At 40.3% G+C, this 22687-nt stretch overlaps 2 protein-coding genes across 3 annotated transcripts in view; both read left to right on the top strand.

Moving 5' to 3' along the window:
• Positions 1-4654, top strand: part of ahnak (AHNAK nucleoprotein) — a 36337-nt gene extending 31683 nt beyond the window's left edge. The window contains 1 exon segment of the mRNA XM_030061647.1: positions 1-4654. Coding sequence (XP_029917507.1) covers positions 1-3617 — 3617 coding nt within the window. The 3' untranslated portion in view covers positions 3618-4654.
• Positions 4655-7749: 3095 nt separating this feature from the next.
• klhl4 (kelch-like family member 4) overlaps positions 7750-22687 on the top strand; it is a 35707-nt gene continuing 20769 nt past the window's right edge. Inside the window, exons 1-3 of one of the 2 annotated variants that reach the window (XM_030062108.1) lie at positions 7822-7847; positions 13558-14028; positions 22227-22394. In XM_030062108.1, the coding sequence (XP_029917968.1) occupies positions 13562-14028; positions 22227-22394 (635 nt within the window). In that variant the 5' untranslated portion in view covers positions 7822-7847; positions 13558-13561. Of the gene's footprint in view, positions 7848-13557; positions 14029-22226; positions 22395-22687 lie in introns of both variants that reach the window. The other variant, XM_030062109.1, reaches the window with a different exon arrangement.

The following is a 22687-nucleotide window of genomic DNA, read 5'->3' as shown; positions in this document are numbered from 1 at the left end:
AAGGTCCTAAAGTAGAGTGTCCAGATGTAGATGTAAACCTTCCCAAAGCAGACATTGATATCAAAGCACCTAAAGTTGACATTCAGGGACCAGAACTTGACATTGAAAGTCCAAGTGGTAAGATCAAAGGGCCAAAATTCAAGATGCCATCCATCTCAGGACCCAAGATTTCCATGCCTGATGTGGACTTCAACCTGAAAGGTCCAAAAGTCAGTGGAGATGTGGATGTGTCAGTGCCAAAGATTGGGGGTGACATCAAAGGTCCTAAAGTGGATATTGAAGGGCCTGATGTTGATATCAAGGGACCTGAAGGTGGATTCAAAATGCCCACAATCAAAATGCCATCCTTTGGCCTCAAAGGTCCAAAAGTAGAGGGTCCAGATGTGGATGTCAATCTTCCCAGAGCTGACGTTGATATCAAAGCACCTGACGTTGACATCAAAGGACCAGATGTTGACATTGAGGGCCCTGAAGGAGGATTCAAAATGCCTAAAATCAAAATGCCATCTTTTGGATTCAAAGGTCCTAAAGTAGAGTGTCCAGATGTAGATGTAAACCTTCCCAAAGCAGACATTGATATCAAAGCACCTAAAGTTGACATTCAGGGACCAGAACTTGACATTGAAAGTCCAAGTGGTAAGATCAAAGGGCCAAAATTCAAGATGCCATCCATCTCAGGACCCAAGATTTCCATGCCTGATGTGGACTTCAACCTGAAAGGTCCAAAAGTCAGTGGAGATGTGGATGTGTCAGTGCCAAAGACTGGGGGTGACATCAAAGGTCCTAAAGTGGATATTGAAGGACCTGATGTTGATATCAAGGGACCTGAAGGTGGATTCAAAATGCCCACAATCAAAATGCCATCCTTTAGCCTCAAAGGTCCAAAAGTAGAGGGTCCAGATGTGGATGTCAATCTTCCCAGAGCTGACGTTGATATCAAAGCACCTGACGTTGACATCAAAGGACCAGATGTTGACATTGAGGGCCCTGAAGGAGGATTCAAAATGCCTAAAATCAAAATGCCATCTTTTGGATTTAAAGGTCCTAAAGTAGAGTGTCCAGATGTAGATGTAAACCTTCCCAAAGCAGACATTGATATCAAAGCACCTGAAGTTGACATTCAGGGACCAGAACTTGACATTGAGAGTCCAAGTGGTAAGATCAAAGGGCCAAAATTCAAGATGCCATCCATCTCAGGACCCAAGATTTCCATGCCTGATGTGGACTTCAACCTGAAAGGTCCAAAAGTCAGTGGAGAAATGGATGTTTCAGTGCCAAAGATTGGGGGAGACATCAAAGCACCAAAAGTGGATATTGAAGGGCCTGATGTTGACATTGAGGGCCCAGAAGGCGGATTCAAAATGCCCAAAATCAAAATGCCATCTATCTCAGGACCCAAGATTTCCATGCCAGATGTTGATGTTGAGGGCCCTGAAGCTGGATTCAAAATGCCCAAAATCAAGATGCCATCATTTGACCTCAAAGGTCCAAAAGTTGAGGGTCCAGATGTGGCTGTAAATCTTCCCAAAGCTGACATTGATGTTAATGTGCCTACAGCTGATTTGAAAGGACCAGAACTTGACATTGAAGGTCCAAGTGGTAAAATCAAAGGACCAAAATTTAAGATGCCATCCATCTCAGGACCCAATATTTCCATGCCTGATGTGGACTTCAACCTGAAAGGTCCAAAAGTCAGTGGGGATGTGGATGTGTCAGTGCCAAAGATTGAGGGAGACATTAAAGCACCAAAAGTGGATATTGAGGGGCCTGATTTTGATATTGAGGGCCCAGAAGGCGGATTAAAAATGCCAAAAATCAAACTGCCATCTATCTCAGGACCTAAAATTTCCATGCCAGATGTAGATTTTAACCTTAAAGGACCAAAACTCAAGGGAGATGTGGATGTGTCAGTGCCAAAAATAGAAGGAGACATCAAAGCTCCTGAAGTGGATATTGAAGGGCCTGATGTTGATATTGGAAGCCCTGAAGGTGGAATCAAAATGCCAAAAATCAAAATACCATCATTTGGTTTCAAAGGTCCTAAAGTTGAGGGTCCAGATGTCAATGTCAAACTTCCAAAGGCTGGCATTGATGTCAAGGCACCTGAAATTAAAGGACAAGATGTCGATGTATCGCTGCCAAAACTTGAGGGAAACATCCAAGGTTCAAATGTTGGAGTTACATTTCCCAAGTTTAAAGGTCCTAAGTTTGGAATTAAGTCTCCAGAAGTAGAGGGGCCTGATGTTTATGTTAAGACACCCAAAGCTGAAGTTACTCTCCCTGATGTTGAAGGAAGTCTTGATGCACCTGATATTGACCACAATATCAAGGGAAAGAAAGGCAAATTTAAACTTCCTAAAGTTAAAGGAAAGATAAAGAAACCTGACCTTGACATTGAAACACCTGATGCAAAAGTGGAAGTTGACACACCAGATATTCATGTAAAAGGAACAAAGGGAAAGAAGCCTCTTTTTGGTAAGCTTCATTTTCCTGATGTCGAATTTGATATCAAGTCCCCAAAAGTAAAAGGGGATGTCTCTTTATCAGGGGAACTGAAATCACCTCACATAGATATGCCATCTTCTAGCTTGAATACAAGCATAACAGGTCCAGGTGTTAGTCATCAGGAGGGACTAGATGTGAAACTAAAGACACCTACTGTCAAAATGCCAAATGTGAATGTCACTGCTCCTGATATTGATGTAAATCTAAATGGAGAAGGAAAGGCTGCCATGTCTGCAGGTTTAAAAGGTCCAGAAATAGGTGTTGCAGAGATGGACACAACTGTTGGAGGCAACAGTACTGGTGGCCTTCAGTACCCAGAGGGCACAGTTACGTTTCCCAAAATCAAGGTACCAAAGTTTGGTATTGCTCTACCTCACATGGAACGAGACGTTGCAGGAGATGTTGAGTCAAGAGCAGCTGCTGGTGGAGACATAAACATACAGCCTCCATCTGTTAGTGGCCATATCAGTTCACACAGTGTTGAAGTTCACAGTTCAGAAGTGAAGCATAGTGAAGGAAAAGTAAAGGTTAAAATGCCTAAATTCTTTGGCAAGTCAAAAGGAAAGGGCAGCAGTGCAGTTGATTTAAGCCTCCAGGGACCTGAGGTGGAACTTAGTGGCAGTGGAAAAGGCAAAAAGGTCTCTAAAGATTTAAGTTTAAGTTCTGGAGAATTGGTGAGTGGAAAGTTAGAATTAGGGGGTGACTCTGGATTGAGTGTGTCACCTAAAGGCAAATCTGCCTCACTAGATCTGTTTAAGAAATCAAGGCATCGGTCCACTTCTCTGAGTGATGAGGGAGGGCTTGCTGTTAGTCCCCCATCAGCTCATTTAGGGGCGGAGGGTGGTGACGTCTCTATAGATCTAGGGGGAGGCAAGGTCAAAGGAAAGAAAGGCAAGTTGAAGTTTGGCACCTTTGGAGGTTTTGGTTCAAAGTCAAAAGGCTCTTATGAAGTGACACTAGGTGAGGATAGTGAAGCAAGAGCAGAGGGAAGTGCAGGTGTTTCTCTCCCATCAAAAAAATCTAGACTGTCTTCATCCTCTAGCAGTGACAGTGGGTCCAGAGGAGGTTTCAGGTTCCCAAGAGTTGAACTATCTGTGTCACCAAAAAAATGATGAATTATTAGGCAAATTAAACTCTCTCATGTACATCCAAATACCTTCTCCCATACATGATAAATATCTGCTAAGATATTTAAAAAGTAGGGGGATGTGCACACTCATCTCATAATTAAAGTAAATTTCCAAAATTCATTAATCACAGAAGTACATGAGAATGTTTAAAATCCTAACAAAATGTAAATAAGATGAATTTGTATTGTAATATTAAATATTGCTTTTGTACATAGTCAAAATTTATTGAACATATACATCTCACCAAATTCTCACCGTGTCACAGGGTTTGTCCAATTGTGTTATTGCATTCTATTAAAGGAATGTTGTTAAGAGTAGGTGTGGTATATTTGTATCCAGGGGTCTATTGCACAAAAGAGATATAGTTACAATAGTTATTTCTAAGAAAATGTTGTTTATACACCCAAACACAAAGAGAAAACATTTACTTTTTTGTGTATGAAATGATTTCATTTTATTATGAAGCTTTGACATTATGTAATCAGTGCAGAAGCATATTTACGCAAAACATAGAGATGGCCCTTTATAACATATTCTCAACAGTGACCATGATGTAATCACCATAATTGCAAAGACAATCAATGTTTCTAGAAACTATCAAAGCTATTAACTGCTGTCATTACTTTTCTGTTTATTTTTATGAACAACAAACCCATCTATTCTGTTCCATTTGCAAACAATATATATAATTTGCTTCCTTTGTTTTTATTTATTTTTATTTTTATTTTGTTGTGCTTCATTTACATTCTTACCTGTTTTATGGTCCTCTTTTTCTTTCAATCTCTTTCAAACGCATATCTCCTTGTGGTGTTTGGCTAGATTAAAAAAATGTCATAAATATGTGTACAAACGTTTTGAATGGACAGTCATCATGATCTTATGTCACTCGTTTGCTAACAAAATCAGTGGTGATACTAGAGGGAAAAAAGCTGCATAGTTCTGATCAGATTTGATTGAGATGGAGAATGATTCTTTGGGTATGTGTGCATTCTGCAAAATAAATAAACAGTTGCGTTACATGAAGTTTCTTGAGTCGGTTCAGTATTCAACAATGTCTTGATTGCAAACCATTTTTCATTTGTTTGATTTGATATTTGTTTGTTTCGACATTCAGCATTTTATTCCACACTGGTTTTATGCAGGTCAGTTCTTATTCCAGATTAACGAAGTACTACTCATCTCCATTACGTTTATCATATATATCAAAAGCTGATTCTGGTGAAAATATATTTCTATTTAACATCATTAACAACAATACCCTTTTTATATTTTGTAGTAACAAAAAGCTGTGGCATTGCTGCACATTGTAGAACCTTAGCAGAAATTTCATTCTGTAAGCAACATCATCATTTTTCATTGTATTTCCTAAACATATCAATGCCAAAAACTTATTGCACTGAGTTTTTTTTTTTTTTCACATTTAAAGTGAAATAAAGTGAAAATATTATTCACTGCCTCAGTTTACTCCAACCAGATGCTTCCTTCAAGTGTTAACCAGCACAATCAATATAGTGTACTCATGATGTAAGCAATGCCATGCATTATGGGATTCACAGACACAGTAGGTTAAGTGGTATTGTTTAGGATTATTACTGAGTGATAGGTAGTTGCTGTGGTGTATTTTCTTCTGTTTTTTTTTTTTTTTTTTTTTTTTTTCAGGTAACTAACCTCCAGTGAAATGGCAATAATTTGCTGTGTAACTGACTGCTTTAACCAAAGTCATGACTGAAGGGGGAGTGGGATTTTACAAATGGAGTGACATTTTACAACTGTCCAACTTGGAAGCAAACGTTTGATATGTCCATATCCCATTCTTGTTAAAAGACAACACAATTAATGTTGTTTTAGCAAATATATTGTTATGAGGTGTATAGTCTTGGTTGATTTTTTGATAGCATTATGGCAAAATTGGATTTTGGTAGTGCTGAGTTGTCTAGTTACTGGGCATTGTAAGTCTTCATGATGGCAAAATATCTTCATTGTTTAGCTCCATGTTTCCTTGAGCTGCTCATCTAGAATACTACATTTATATCTCACTGTTCACTCCCCAGAGCTAACATAACAATTATATTACATAGTTTTAGTACATAAATGAATGATAACAAAGTGAATTATGCCAATATATAAAAAAATGAGTGTCAGTAGCAATGATTTTAGGGAATTAAACAGCTCTTTTCTTGTTATTTTCCTATTTGATTTGCAGCATCTGCAGGAAACTTGCACCAGGAAAAAACAATCCCCAAACTAATGATAAGGGCATGTGCATATTCATTTGCCTAATTTGCAGCTTGCTTTGTTTTGCCCTTTATTTTTGCAGTTTGTTGTGTAGAGCTGGCTGCTTTGTCTTGTAGTCCTCTTATAGCAGATTTTTACACAACGGTTGCCAGGTCACCACCTAGACCAATCAAGATTGACTGTCTTGCTAGCTCCTCCTATTGGGACTTGATTTTAGTATCACCCCCTGAACACAGCCGAAATCAGGTTCCAGGGACTTTTAACTGATAGGTTCCTGCAGATGAGAAGTGCCAATATTAGGGAGAGCTATGCATGCAGCCACACCTTAAAACTAAGCAAAGCTATATCATTTACATTTTTTTTGTAATAAAATGACCCCTTTGCAGTGTGAGAGTCATGAGACTCATGTAGGTTTTCTTTCCAGCATGCAATTTACAGTCAATCTGTTACTGCCGAAATTGAGCTTTCTAAATTTCTCACAATAAGCTCCTCTGCCCTTCACTTCACCCCCTCATCAATATCAACTTCATCCAGAGCTAGGCTAACCATATTTTCAAACCCTGAAACTGGGACCCTTAAGTGTACCGCCTCTTCATGCACATGTACATGAATGCACTTACACACAGTTCATAGGTGTGTTCAGCACGAAGCTCACCTACTGAACACACCTTCCAACACCATTGAAGGTTCAGCACATACACATACAAATGAATCAGGGTTGAATTCAAATGCATAATGAATTGTTTATGTTTTTATATTGGGTTAGGTAATAACAAGTGAGACAGAACATGATAAATGGCGGTATTATTTATTATTATACTACTTATTATCATATTATTATTTAAGTATTATTTACGATACAATTGGTATTTTAATTGCGGTGAAAACTGGATGATTTGGTATTGAATGTTGAAAACTTGAACACTGTAGTGTCTTCCAGACATTTGTTGTGACTTGGGACACACAGGTTGACAATCCAAGACAAACTGGTGACCATATCTAAAGCTTCTGTGAAACTACACATTCAGCAGATACATATCAAAACTTCAGATCAATTCACTGAATGCTTCATAAAGCGATAATGCATCAACAGAAAAAGCTTATCTAAAGCTTACCTTGTATCAGAAAATCTACAGTGCCACTACATTTTTGAACTGAACAGCGAGCACACAGACAAAGTTGAAAACTGATTACTACCTGAAAGGCTTGAGCAGAATGCAAGAGCTTAACCTTTGCTTTCAAAAATACATGGAAAACTTCTGACTTGATAATTTTCTTTTTGGTGATAAATGATGCATACAACATGCTGTTTTGTTGCATGTTCTTGTTCATGGTGATACAAAAAATTTCAAAACAAACAAACAAAGAAAAAGATGAATTTGTCAACATGATACTCAGATGCACATCTTCAATTCAATTAAAATCAATTAAAAAAACTTTATTTGCTCCCAAATGGCAGTTCACAAGCATGTAGAGCAGCTAATAAAACTGACTAGAACAATAAAATAAAATAAGATACCGGCAGTAATTACATAAGGTGCAAATGGTATTGAGGTATAAAGTGAATTGGATATGAGGCATTATAATCTAATCTTGCCACATTTAGAAAACTTTTTCAATTCAAGCTACATAATTTTTGCACAGAACAATGTTGCATTGTGTGTAAAGCCCTCGTGAAGCAGTGTTTTGCCTAGAACACAGGAAGTGAACCCTGTGTTTCTGGTTACTTGAATGCAATTGTTGACGTCGGGCGGAGGAAGGAACATATCAGGGGTTTCCTTTAAAAGAGGAAAGTGCCCTCTTCCTTTCAGGAAAGGCAAATATTTTAGCGCTGAAAAGGGACACAGGAGACAAAAAAGTTGGAACATTCCCTCACAGTTGTGATGTGCGAGTTTTTGAATTAAATGCAGCTCTGCAGGCTTTTCACTGCAGAGGATAATTCCACTGTTGACAAGACACTTTGGATCCAGTTTCCAGGTAAGAGGGACATTAAGAGATTACTGAACATTTCGCTGATCATCTTTAAATTAAACTTGTATTTATGATAATAACAGACTCAATATGAGTCACCTTATCTTTTTGCAAGTTGTATTTAAATTCTTTAGATATGATGATTCAGTTTATTTGTAGCATTGTTTTATGTTTTTTTTTCTTTTCTTGTTAGACAAAAAAAATTGTGTCTATATTGCCTGGAAACATTTCCTACTTTAATAGCAGTGATTATGTATAACTTCAGTATTTTTGCTCGATTTGTTGGAAATATTTCATCTGTATCTTTTTTTTTTTTTTTTAATTTACTAGTGTCATCTCTATGCACATTTCCTTCAGGAATGAAAGCAAACTTTCAAAGACATTTGTTATGAGACAATTTCTGTGACACATTAAGAGATAAGGGCATTACCAGAAGAGATTTTCATTTATCCAGCAGTATGACTCACAGAAAATACTCACCACAGTGAAAAAAAAAATCCTGACTTGACTTATGCTAAGCACTAAACTTAACACATACCACTGTTCTGACTACTGTATGTCCTTGGTCGCCTTCCACTGTCTCTAAATATATGCTATTGATTCAAAAGATAACCTCATCCGCCTCATCCACAGGCTCAACCATGAATGGTATATTAAATGTAATTTTCCCATAAATTTTAGACTTGTCCTATCTGACCTCAAGTGAGTGAATTTTCTCTGCAACACAATTCTGTGGCTTTATCCTGGTCACAGACACATGAGGTCAGGGATGTTACAGTGCACAATAAGACATAGTGGGTGGTATTGCTTTATTACACTCTGACTTTCCAAATGACCAGACGGCTCATCAGTGTGTGTGTGTGTGTGAAAGCCATATCATATCACCCCAACTTGTGGGTCTGATGCATATGGACAATGGACCCCCAAAGCATTTATCCTGCAGCTATCCAACAATAACACTGCAGAAAGTACCCTCTCGAACAATAGGCAGTACAAACAAACAGTATATTGTTAAAGAAAACTATAATAGCTCTAGTTCACATGTCATGCAGCACTGTGTCATGGAACTTCTGATAGGCACAAAGAAAACAAAGCCTGAATTTTCCAAGCAGTCACTCATGGGGATTGAGTCAGTAAACAGTAAAAAGCAGAGGCAGTAGCAGTTAAGTATTAGCTGATAAATATATTTCCTCTGACTGTTAATTGTTCTACAATCTATCCTTTTTAATCCTTCATGTGTATCACTTATGAGACGACAGCAGTTTGACACTTACCTGAACAGTGTGATTGCCGTTACAAGCTGAAACGCCGCACCATCATCTAATGTCACACACTCGAGGAATGGCAGGTTAGGCGAGTGGGTACGTTCAGTGGGGAGGCAGATGTTGGATGATAATGTGGTTTACGACAGCAGTCTGAACTGACATCTCATGTGTCAAGTGGAGAGACGAGCCAGATGGTGTCCTTGACTCCTGCAAGAATAAAATAGGTTACCCAGTGCGATGGCTTGTTACAATACATTATACAATATCTCACTCTAATGGGCCTTTATTACTGTGATGCAATTAGAGTTATTAGATATATGGGCAATACCCACCATATACCTTATTCATGCTATCTAACAGTGTTGGGAATGCTTTTACTATTGATGTTACCCCTACACACTGGCTTTAAGTGTATGCTCCCTTGTTCATTTAGGTGATGCATTAAAGCTAGTAATATGAGGCTATGGGTTACATCCTTTGCTTTCTGTACAGGTATGTTTTCACTGAAAATAATAAAAAAAAAAAACTGAATTTATCAGGTATGGATGCTTTTCAAGTAAGATACACTTGATTTTAATTAGTTTTGGGGCATGAAAGCTCCTTTCTTCATCCACTATGTGCTAAAGACACATCAGGAGAATTTCAGTCCTCCTAAACTGCCTGTCTAAATTGAAGGGATGGGAAAGGTTCACCCAGTCCCCTTTCCATCAATTAATACATACGGCTAAGGCCATCTAGTGTGATTAGGCAATGATAATGGCATGTTATGATTAATGACTGCACCAACAGATCTGTTAAGTGGAAAGTGGTACACTTGTGAAAACTAAATTATTCACTTTGAGTAACAAAGTCAAGCATGCACCATATCCATTTTTATCTGCATGCTCAATACAGCAAACGTATTTGCAGCTGTCACATTTTTGCAAAATGCACTTAAGATGGAAAAATATACTTGATTGCATGCATGTTCTTATTATACAATGATAAATTTAGGATTATGTAATACACCATCAAAATATTACTCAAACATAATGATGAATATATTCTGTATTACATGCACTTTCCAGCCAATGAAAATGACCGAATTTAGTAGTAACCACCAAATGATGGTTACAGTGTTGTTTCCCTGTATACAAAAACTAGAGTATTGTTCACTGAGTTACAGTCATCTCTATCATGAAACATTTGACAAGAGAGCAGACTGAAGGAGCTACATATCTCTCCATAACCAACAAACCAGGATGGACTCTCATGCACACACTGAAAAAACCCAAAGGATAGTAGCATGTAAACCAACCTTTTCAATTATCAGAATCCCCTGTAGAGACAAGTTATTGTACTCTGGTCTTCCGAGGCTCCCAGAAAAACATAATGAAGAGTAATATATTATTTTTCATATGCAGAGAAATGCCTCTTTAATAATTCAGTGTTTGTGCCTTTTGAATGTAAAAGTAAGGGTCTCACACTTCTCATCGGCTCATGAGAGTCAACATGGATAAAAAGCATGATCCTTTAACCCCCAGTGGTTCCACTTCCCACCACAGCTTTTATTTGAATAATGCATGAACATGAACATCTTTCAATGCATAATTCTCAATCTTACTGTAATTACTGGAAAGCCTTTAGTGATCTTGATCCATGTTGCTACAGTAAAATGTGGCAGGAGCGTGAAGAACACGGATGCTTAAAAGGTGATCATCTCGGTCAAAGGTCTATAACTTAAGCTGGATCTGCAAGCTCAGTGAGGCTTGTTACTAATGAAGCTCATGCACGGGTGAACGGAGAGGAAATGAATTGTGCATTCCAGCCCTGGCATAAAATAAGTTATTTACAATCAGCAAATGGATGTGACTGCAGCTATGCTTCAGTAATGTTTAAGTAAAGCATGACTCATGACGTTTTAATGCATGAATGTATCATGATTTCCTGTTGCTAACCATTAACAAATCAGGATCAAGTCACTGTGACTTTATGTGATTAGGTCACGCTTAATAATTTGTCAGTTATGGAACGCTAGTTCACAGTTACTTCATACATTAACTGATATGCAACCAAATAGCTGGATTCCTTTTACATAAAAAAAAGATCAGCATTTGATCAGTCTCTCTGATAAAAAAAAAAAAAAAACATAATAACAAAAAGAAAAATAAAGTATTATTAATTCTATATGTGTTGTAGAAAGCTCTGGAATGCAGCAACTGAATGCATAAAGTCATAGTGACTTCATTAGTGTGTTAACTCATGCATTAAAACATCATGAGTCATGAATTACTTTGACATGACTAAAGCATATGATTTGTACATTTATTGTGAGGTGTTACCAGTATATCTTGTCTGCTTAACAGTTGACTGACAGGACATGGGTCTTCAAGAAACCATTGACTGTAACAGTCTATAGCCACTCTTCCAAATATATACTGAGAGATCTGGCACAACATATACTACGGTAATAGTAGTTTGAGTGTGGAGTTGCCCTCTCTGGTTGAATGGAAATGGGTGGCAGCAAAGAACACACAAAAAAGTGTTGCATTTTCAGGTGATTGCAGTAACAGGTGAACTTAAGGCTATATGTACCAGGTCAATGTGACATCACAGGGAGAAAAGACTCCTGAAAGTACCATGTGTGCGGGCAGTTTGGATGCTGTTCATTAACCATGGTTAAGTCAGTTTGTGGGGATGCATACTGTAAATCCAAAATTCCAAGATCTCCAGTATGAGGGAAGTAGAATAGGGATGCTTGTTGGATCAGGATACGATGTTTTGTACATTTCACAAGCCCCTCTGGTCACAGTCTATTTCCATATCCAATTGCCTCATTTGCCCCTTTGGGATATACAGTTTCCTTTGACAACTGACTTATAATAAAGCACTTAAAACAACCACATCCAATATTGTTGACAGAATACCCTACAGCATATCATCATATGCTATTTTCATATGCCGGTGCCGCTGTCAGCATTTATCGAATGTCCTCAGATTACCTTGTAATCTTCGCCAGTTTCCCTTTGGCTTTGATTTAGGAGTTTAGCTTCATGGTATCTCAATTAGGCGCTGTGGTGCAGTAGTAGGCTTATGCAGAATCTATTTTTGAAATGACTGACTGTATTTTCTGAAGGCCCAACTGGGGAAGAGACAGCTTACTGACCTTGAAGGTTTATCAGTATGTAGTTTTTCTCTTGTAGTCACAGGGGGGCTTCAAGACACAGTGACTGAGGGAGAATATCTTTTCTGCATGGCTACCTACACTGAGACATTCCCCTATGGGATTCTGTTTGATGTGAGAGAATAGCAGACTGCACAGATGTGTGCATGTGTAGGTTTTCAGAGAGATGAGAGAGAGAGAGAGAGAGAGAGAGAGAGAGAGAGAGAGAGAGAGATAAAGAGAGAGAGAGACAGAGACAGAAAGAGAGCGAGAGAGAGAGAGAGAGAGAGTGAGAGTATATTTGCCTGCATGTTTGAGATGTGAATTTGTGTATATGTATGTGTGGAATTGACTGTCTAAAAGAGAGTTATTAATGTGCCAGTGAATTGGTGTGTATGCATGAGTATGCATGTACATCCACACACATTCATGCATAGTAACACGTATAATAAGCTCCTAATAATAGAGCAAGTTCAGATAGTGGAGTGTAGTGAGCAGTCTGTCTCTTTCCCTCCTTCAGCAAGCAATGATTTACTTGCCTATGGTGTGACCTCATCATGCTGGCTCCATGATACCCCACCTCCCCCTTTTCGCAAGAGCAGGCAGCCCCGGTATCTTATGCACACACACACACACACACACACACACACACACACACACACACACACACACAAACACACACACAGCAGCAGCAGAGGGGACTGGGCAGGGCTTGGAAGATTTTCTCATTTCGTTTCCAGAGTATATGTGTCTATCTGTCAGAGTGTCTGTGTGTGTGAGTGTGCGTGTGTGTGTGCTCACAGGAGAAACAACCAGAGAGAGAGAGAGAGAGAGAGAGGGAGAGAGAGAGAGGGAGAGAGAGAGAGAGACAGCGTGCAAGAGACAGAGGAGGCGAAGGGGAGGGAACGTGGATCATGCATGTGCATTAACTCAGCTCCGGCGGCACAGCAGCAGCAGCAGCAGCAGCAGCAAACAGAAACAGCAGCAGCACAGGAGGGAAACAGAAAGAGAGAGAGAGAGAGACAGTGAGGCAGAGTTGGGGGAGGCTAATAATCTTAGGCACAGGAACAAAAGCTGCAGAGGACTGCTTTCCATCTCTCTTACACCTCCACTAAAAGAACAACGGAGGAGTAAGAGGAAGAGGAGGAGGGGGCGGTGGTGGTGGTGGTGGTATAGTAGTGAGACAATAAAGGAGGAGAGGAAGCACACTGTAGTCAGTGAGGACTGAAACCAAGGCTCTTCTCTTCTCTGCTCTCCTCCATGTTTTTGGGGACTCAACGTTCCACTGACTTCGTCTCCAAACCAAAAGGAGGATGTCTGTGTCGGGCAAGAAGGAATTTGACGTGAAGCAGATCCTCAGGCTCCGTTGGCGCTGGTTCAGCCATTCATCCCAGGGTTCTGCCGGCAGTGGGGGCGGCGGTGTCGGCGGGGTGGGAGGCTACATCCAGCAGGATGGCTTGGACCACAGAGGGACGCCCGTCCAGGGGCGCCTGAAGAGTCACTCCCGGGACAGGGGCATAGGAGGAGGAGGGCTCCGGAAAAGCAACAGCCCAGTCCACAGCATCCTGGCACCCACGCCAGGGCCCACACCTGTCTATGTCAGAGCGGGTCATCAATCATGGCACCAGCAGCAAAACACCATCCAGGGTCTCCAGGTGAGCGAGGAGCCTCCGAAGAGCAGCTCTTCACCCAGCGCCACCAGGAAAGAGGACGCCAACAGTGGCCAAGAGAATGTGAAGGGCTGCACCGAGGACCCTGCAGAGGTGGAAGCCAGAGAAAGGTATGACTCTTATGAGGTGTTAGAGACCCAGAGGAGACAGATTAGATGCAGGGAGCCAAAACAGTTTCCACACGCGGTGCATCTTGAATTAGTGGAAGCCATATTAAAGGATGCCATTTGGGAATGGATCACTTCCATCAGATGCTTCACGGTGAAAGTCTGGCTCTTAGATTCAATTTCCATCTGACAGGGAAAGTCTGATGCCTAAGGCAACACCACTGTTATTAAAAGTAGGATTTTTTTATTGTTGTGACAAGAAAAATGACCTAAAATCCCGCCACATCTATGTATTATAGTGTATGTGAGACGAATCGGTGATTGTGACTGCAGTCAGTTTTGAATATTTCTGAGACGACATCAAGTGTATGTCTACAGCATTTTAAGTTGAATCAGATTTGCAGTCCTATTCTGTATGCAGATTCTTTAATTAAGCAAGGATTAAAATATCTGTGCAGCTATCATTTCCCAATTAACTCAGGGTAGGCAGCTGCTATCCTGACTCACCTGGGGACAGTTCACTGTCAGTGTTTTCAGCATGTTAGGCAAGGCACACCAATAAAACATCTTCTTAATTATTCAGTGGCTGGCAAGCCAGAGCTATCTTGCTCCTCCGTCTTTGTTGTGGTGCCGGTTACATGCACAGGAAGCCTTTGCCTGATTCCTCAGAGTATTATTCAGTTTTACGTAGCACACTAATGCATGCATCCCACAGAGTTAAAAGTAGGTAGCGGGAAAGAACCATTACATCACATAACACATGCACTGGCCCTATAAGAAGAGGAGACAGTACAATCACATGAATTATCTACAGTGCCACTGCCACCACCGCGGGCGCAAAAAGCTATCACAGCTCAGGGCTGACACAAGGTATTCTAATTAATTTGTTCAGAAATCATATCAAAGATCCTGATGCTGAACTCTCAGCTTTATAGATGTTTTATTCAGTCATAAATCCTCCCCTCTCCCATGGTTTGCCAGGTTGCCCCCACCCCCCACCCCCATGTACCATGTGATCTGACGTCTTCGACCCAGGAAGTAAACAGGTGTTCTAGAGATGGGTGCGTTTGTGTGCGTCTGTGCGTGTGTATGTGTGTGTGTGTGTGTGTGTTTGTGTGTAGTCTGGTGGAACACTAAAAGTACCTCACATCAAGGATGAAAGGAGCCGTCTCCTTTCATCCACTGTGTGACATTCTAAGGTGATCGGACCTTGTGCTTTGCCAAGTCCCAGGTGCTTTTGCTCCACGCTCCAAGTAATGAAATGACCAAATGAAAGACAACCTATCTCTTTGTTTAATAAAGATCCCACTATAATTAAAAACATAAATCTAAATTAATAACCTCCATTTGCAACTTATGAATGCCACAGGCAGTGGATGGGTGGGTGCTCCAACCAGAACATGAATTATTCTGAGTTAAGATACAGTTTTGGAATCGGCTCCTCGTTCTGCTCTTCGTGTTGGCATAATTGGCAGATGTTCATGTTTTGGGGTCCCTGTGTGAGAGGGGTGCATGCATAAAAGATGTGCCTCGCAGTAAAAATGTGTAAGTCTGTGGCTCTCTGGGGGACCTTGACTTCACGCTGGCCATGTAAAATACAGTGCAGCCATCATATTTTGACAATGATGCTGAAATATTAAACTGGTTCAGCTCTATTGGATCATAGGCTATATCCCTGGCGTAGCTGTATCAACAGTCCATCCATTAATTATCAATTTCACTTGGAAGTTCTTGTTGATGGCTTTTGTTCTTTTGCTTCCCTATTTTGTCCCATCCAGTCTAGTAAAAGATGTAAATTTTATTCTAAGTAGCAGTCATTAAGCATATTGACAGTTCTATTACTTCCTCATTTCTTCCAAATAAATTGATCCCCTGTCAGCATCAGTTTTACATAATTAGTGGATCAGGGAGATAGGTTTTTTTCTGATGACTCAGTGGCAAAGCGTTTCTTGAATCAGTAAACCATGGCAGTTGTAGCATAATGTAGTTTGACATGAGCAATAATAAGGGAAATACATTTTTACGAGCTAGTTTTCCATCAAACTTATATTTAATGGATGCATGTGAACAAGAAACAATGTTGTGAATATGAGAAATGCTTGTGTAGAGTAACCTAAGAATCCATTTATCCACAGTTTCTCTAGATATGCTATGTTGAACAGTGAATTAGGCCAGTGTCTGTATGACGCATCATGGCTTGCATGTTCACTGTGGACTAAGCAGATGTGTGGATGTCACTGAGATATGCACATTCATTTACTCCACCAGCTGGGTGGCCCTATTACGTCTCACATCATAAATCCTTGACACATAATTTGTCACAATCGCTCAGGCTATATCTAGAAACCGCTGCTGCTGTGAGTGAAAAACGCTCAATTTTTAGCTCTTTCTCTCTGGCATGAAAAATTTGTGTCAGTCATTTTGGGGCACATGTCACCGAATGATTTGTTTCATGCTCAGAATATCTCAGATGAATTCGTCCCATCAGTATCCTTTACCTCTGTTTTCAATATTTCAGCTCTTCCTAAATGTGTGGCCAAAAAATAAACTCTCTTCTCTACAAAAAAAAAAAAAAAAATTGATAAAAGTATCTGATAAAAGTATGCTATCCATTTAAAAATCTGCATGAGTTAAATAAAAGAAAATGTTCACTATAATGGACTGATATTTTTGAGATGGAATTTTCTTACAAACATCAACCTCTTTAAGCAAGTAAGTTGTTTACTTCTTTGGTTTATATCTATTTTAATTAGTTGGTCAAATTTTGCACATCTATCACAAAAAAAAAAGAAAAAATCAATTGCAGTTTCAGTTTGGAGCTGATCAAATATTTTGTATATTAAAGTATTCCCCGCGACATAACTAATAAGTGCAGGTTTATTAAATCAAACAGTGCCACCAGTATGATACAGTGGGCTAAATGAGTACAATACTGATATAAAATATCTAGTGTCTCCCCATCCCTGCTGATGCTCCTAGCACACTTGTTTATCCATATACTGTATATTTGTCCTGTCCTCATGACTCTGATCCAAATAACCCCCTCCCATCTTTGGCAGAGGATATATGACAGAAGTAAACTGGAATGGAATGGAAACCCTGACCTCTCCCACATAAACACAAACAGAGGCTTGAGTCAGCGGGCTGTTAGTTTGAATGATATCTCAATTCCCCCATCGCTGCCTTGGAAAAGAAATACCACCACCTTCTCCCCTGTCAACAGCAGTAATTCAGATATTTGCTGGATGCCTCATAACACCACAAGGCTTTCAGGGTCCCCGTCTGCTTTTGACACTTCAAGTGGCGGTGTCTATAAGATGCAATAAATTACCAAACAAAATCTGTCTTTTGTAATCCGGAGGAAGACATCTTGACGGGTGAGGAGATTTTGTGATTATATATAATTGATTCTGAATGTTGGTTTTTAAACATTGCCAAATCCGCTTGCATATGCAATGCAACAAGGCTGTCATCTGTGTAAGATGGAGATAAAGCCAGAGTGAGCAGCACTCCTCTGCTGGGCTTCTGCAAAAGGCTTTGAACTGTGGTGAGAAGTGATAGAGCAGCATAAAATGCTGGACACACGTTCTTATTTCTGGTCTAACGTGGATCACTCATTTCCCCTCCAAATAGACCTGATTCCAAGAAAATAATCCCTGACACAGCTTTCCATGAATTTTACATGCAGTCTATTAGTGACGGCCATGGCTTAGTTCAGCAGCGTCCTCAAGCACTCTCATTCGGTCATTTGCATTGATAGAGAGAGAATAAGAATCATGAGGCCATGGCTGACTGTGATCAAGCTGAAAGCTGTATTGTCTAGAATAACTACATATATAAATGAATTTATACACACACACACACACACACACACACACACACACACACACACACATATGATCAACTGATTTCCCATAATTTACATAAACTATATAATAGGTTCAGCATGCTATGTTGTTGGACTTAAAGACTTCATCTGCAATCAGTGTTTTTTTCCCCCAATAATTTATCCTACTAAAAGCATATAATTAAAATATACATATTCTGGTTCTAGCATTTTGTGTCCCAAAAAGGCAAAGATCAACTGTGTTGCACACAAAGAAGATGACCAGACAATTACATTTGCAGTTTATTTACAATAAACCCACCAGGCTTGACAAGCTGTGCTCAGATTCATAAAGGATTTAAATATATAGAGCATTTATACAGTCAGACTCCTTCCACCCAGGAAACCACCAGTATAATTATGTGGGCTAATCTGTTTACTAACCAATATCACATGTAAATTATGGATAATTCAGTGATGTTGACACCTTCATACAGTACGGGACTAAACCGGGCATCAGCAAACCAGCGAAGAGCTTTTTCTGCTAAGACCTGCACATTTTTCACCTACAAAGAATGCCCCCATCCCTCAAGACACACACACACACACACATATTCCACCAAATTCCTCAGCATTAAAATGCAGAGCTCAGCAGTGTAATCATAGGTAATCTATGAATGGGGATTGCAAATCTCAATGAGGAATTAAAATGCACCTTATCACCACAAATGGCGTCAACTGGCCCTTTCCAACACACTCCTAGTGCTAATATGCTGCAGTGTAGCAACAGAAAAAGTGCTCTTTCTGCTTTGAAATACAGCCATCTGCTAGCACATGGTTCCCCAGTGGCATCAACCAGAGGACTCAGTTGACCCCTGCAAGACAAGTACGCACAATTGCATTATTAAACAGCTAACTTTAAAGATATTTTAATTGATGCGTTTAGATTTCCACTGTCAATTCAGTCCCTTTTGACACAGTGCTCAATATTCAAAACAGGAATCAATATCCTACCAGAGATGTTATGCATTATCTGTCAGGGATGATTGCAGAAATTATGCTGACATGACTTCAGGACTGCATTTCTTTACAATGCGTGGGGTTTGCGTGCGTGGGCTAATAGCCGAGAGATGAATGCATAAGGAAGTAATATTTTATCTCAGTTAATAGCTGTGGCTATTTTCCCACTGCACTCTTTTCAAGAGTTGATATTCGCCTTGCTGGTCAAATATCAAAAGACGTGGCTCTGGTGTAAAGCAACATTTCTCCCATCAGTACCCACCTGAAGCAGGTACGTCAGGTATACCAAATTACATCAGAGGACGGATGTCTGTTGTCAGCCTTGGTGAGGGAGGAAAGTGAAAGAGGGGGGGAAATGTTTCTGTGCACACAGCCATCATCTCAGGCCCACTGCTGGGATCAAGTGATTACACTGAGAGTATATCCTTCTCTCTCTCTCCCTACACAAAGCTGAATGCCTGCATATGGGGTGTAAAGAGCACAGAGGCACCAGGATCTTATGGAATATATAGACTTGGCATACGCTGCACAGAGCTTTGTCTGGCTTGTTGGAATCTCAACACAACCCAAGCTACTCAGCTGCCTTCGGGGACAATAGGCTGTTATAATCCATTTTGAAAGAGCTATTTCTCATTTTGGCCCAGGCAGGCATGGCTTTCCCTCTTGTAGAGGGATGGAGTTGACGCTAGTTGGAATAAGACTTAGATCCTCAACAACATGTCTGACTCATGACCTTTACTGCCGGGGGCTAATCAGGGCCGACAAAAGCACATCTTGAATCGTCTGGCTGTTCATCTAGGAGGGTAGTTTCAGAGCAGAGATGAATCACTACACTCAAAGTACAGCAGACTGATTTGGAGGACAGGAAGGAAGGAAAAAAAACTAGTCTGTATTCATAATTTGGTACCTTGTCTTTACATGTTGTGTCTGTGGGTGCTTCTTGCATTATCCTATGCTGAAACAAATAGCATATGCACTGCTAGAAGGCATGCTGAAGGCTCTTCCTTCCTGATAGCATAAGACAAAACCTCATAGCCACCGATTTACCTGAATACCAGAGATTTTGAAGGTGTAGTGCCTTCCCTACGCGTCAATTTGTCACGTTATGGTGCGATATCTTTGGGAAGGTGTGGAGGAGAGGTGACAATTATGCTTCATGTACTGGTGAACTTGATATGTGGGAGGATGAAAAACAAACCCACAGTTTATTCTGTATTATTGAAACAGCATTTGAAACTGATGTTACTGTGACTCTAATTGCTTATACTATCAGCAAATGCTCTCCATTTCAAGGCAGCTCAAGTTCTACTCTATTCTATTTGATTCTGTTCTATAAATTTAGGATTACAGACTAAATTTCTTCCTTACATGTGCAGGCATGCAAGCTGAAACTTTGTAGTAGTTAGCAGACCATGCACGCAGGCCTATAGGCTCTGTTAGCCGCTGTTACTCTCCCTCAATTGCTTGGAGATAATGCCCATGGGATGTTAAGTATTGTCCCAGCAGCATTTTCTCTGAAGTAAGGTGTTCTGGGGCTGTAGCGCCTCAATAAAGCTGGTCTGCACCTCTGCCGATCCAACCCACCACTGAAAAGAAAATAAACACCTCAGAGAAATTTACAGCTCCCCAGAATGTGATACCAAAGCAATTAGTGTCGGAGAGATTGGTAGGCATGAAAAATCCTTACAGCATACCTTGGAGCCAATACAAAGGCAATGCATCTCAGTTTTATGGCCCCATTGCTTATTCAGTCTCGTTTGGTGTTCCTCTCCAAGACTCCAGAGTCAGTAGGGAATTATTGTGACAGGGCAATAAATTACTCTTGTATTTAGCATAAAGCCTCCCAATAAAGACTAGACTATAGGGTACCGCAGTGTCCAGAGTGCTGTATAAACAATTCCCCAAGGAAAAAGTAGTCTGATAATCAAAAAAGAGAAAGTCACACACTGTGCTAAAAACTTTATAGTTTGTTAATCAGGATGTCAATAAGAGCCGCCGCCCCTTCCTTTGCTTGAGTGCAAGTGTCTGAATTCTTCAGCAGCGTGTATGTCTGTGATATCCATCTTGGAAAATGTGCCAATACAATGCATGCATTAGAGGCTTCTCAGTTCGTTCCTGTTGACAAATAACACACTTCGCTAATGCTGCTCTCGTTTCAACATATGAGTGGTGATGCCTGCAGACATAAAGTGACACTTTAAATAGCAGTGACATTTTTCAGCTTTATCAAAAAAAAAAAAAAAAAAAAAACCTTTGCCAACTAGGAATCTTTACACAGCAGAAGGGGCGTGAGATGACAGTTAATTCCCAAGGAGAGACAGCTTGGGTCTGTTTATGTACTGTAACAAACAACCCTAAATGTCAATGAGTGGATTTGCTCTGTGAAGGACACCAGTGACTGGGCTGCATTATTTTGCCATGAGTCTGAGGGATTACTTGGCTGCCTGTAAAACAGCATGTAATCTAGCAGCCTGTAGGGAGAGGGACTCAGCCGTGCCACAATGCTGTGAGGAACAGGCCTGTGCACTTGCAAAGGCCCTGTCTTTTGAAAACATACATGCACAGACACAGACGCGCGCACATGCGGACACAAAGGTGCGCGCTCACACACACACACACACACACACACACAAACGCGAGCATATTCAGTATGTAAGGCTGCTGCCTAGATTGCTGTGCTGCTCGTCCCATGGACTGCAGTGTTTATTTATCCACTTATGTATGCAGTTTAGACCATAACAGTTTTAATTTCAGCTTAGAGTGGCAGCAAGAAGGATGCACATGCACTCTGGGGAATAGGGGATTCAGGAGTGCCAAGTGTCCAAATAAGCCCTATTGTATTCTTAATAATTTGTTGCTTATCATGCAGTGTACAGCTTACCATTTTTCATTCCTTACTTAACATAACGGAGCAAAATTAATTAATGGGTTGCACTAAATGAAAATGTCCCTGTTCATTTCTGCAACAACCTCTTGTGCCTCTTGTGTTTCTGTGTTGAAATTTTCATCAAGTAATGTAGGTATTGTTCACACTTTCCACTGCTTACTCATGCATAAGACCTCTTCCAAGTCACTATTAAGAGGTCAGTGTAACAGAGTCAGCAGAACCCCCTGTAGAAAACCCTCTAGAGGGTGCATTGATCAAGTGTTCATGAAATAAAGATAATTTGAACTGACAAAAGCTAACGATCAGATAGCAGTAAAAACACGAGAGAGAGAGAGAGAGAGAGAGAAAGGGAAGATAGAAAACAAACAAACAAACAAAAAAAAAACAACAACAGATAGGTTTACAGCAGTTTGACAGATATGGTCCGCTGCTTTAGTCCCATTGATTTAGTCTGCTTTTCTTCCACAGGTTGGCTCTGAGTTCCTACTCCAGAATGAACACCAACTGCTCTGATGAGTTCTTCCAGGCCACAAATCATGCAGAACAGACTTTCCGTAAGATGGAGACCTACCTCCAGCACAAGCAGCTGTGCGATGTCCTCTTGATAGCAGGGGATCATAAGATACCGGCTCACAGGTGGGTGTCTGTGTTCCTGCCCGCTTTGATTTCATTCATCGCGCCTGAATGTGCACAAGCTAAGAGATACATGGCTGTGATCTGTATTCACTTCATTATGATGTCAATACAAGCTCGGGGGGATTTGTTTGCACTGCTGTTAACATGCCGTAATCAGTCGTATTTGTATTAGCTGGGTCTCTCTGAGGAAAAATCAATGTGTAATTTCATTAATGTAAAGCAGGACTATTTTGTGATTTTGGGAAACAGCCACAAGTTCAATTTTTACCTTCATAAAAGCCATGTTCACTGGT

This window comes from Myripristis murdjan, chromosome 10, assembly GCF_902150065.1.
Source record: "Myripristis murdjan chromosome 10, fMyrMur1.1, whole genome shotgun sequence".
In the NCBI taxonomy this organism is placed as follows: Eukaryota; Metazoa; Chordata; class Actinopteri; order Holocentriformes; family Holocentridae; genus Myripristis; species Myripristis murdjan.
Note: the sequence above shows the minus strand (reverse complement) of the source record. Positions and strands in the feature narration are given on the sequence as shown.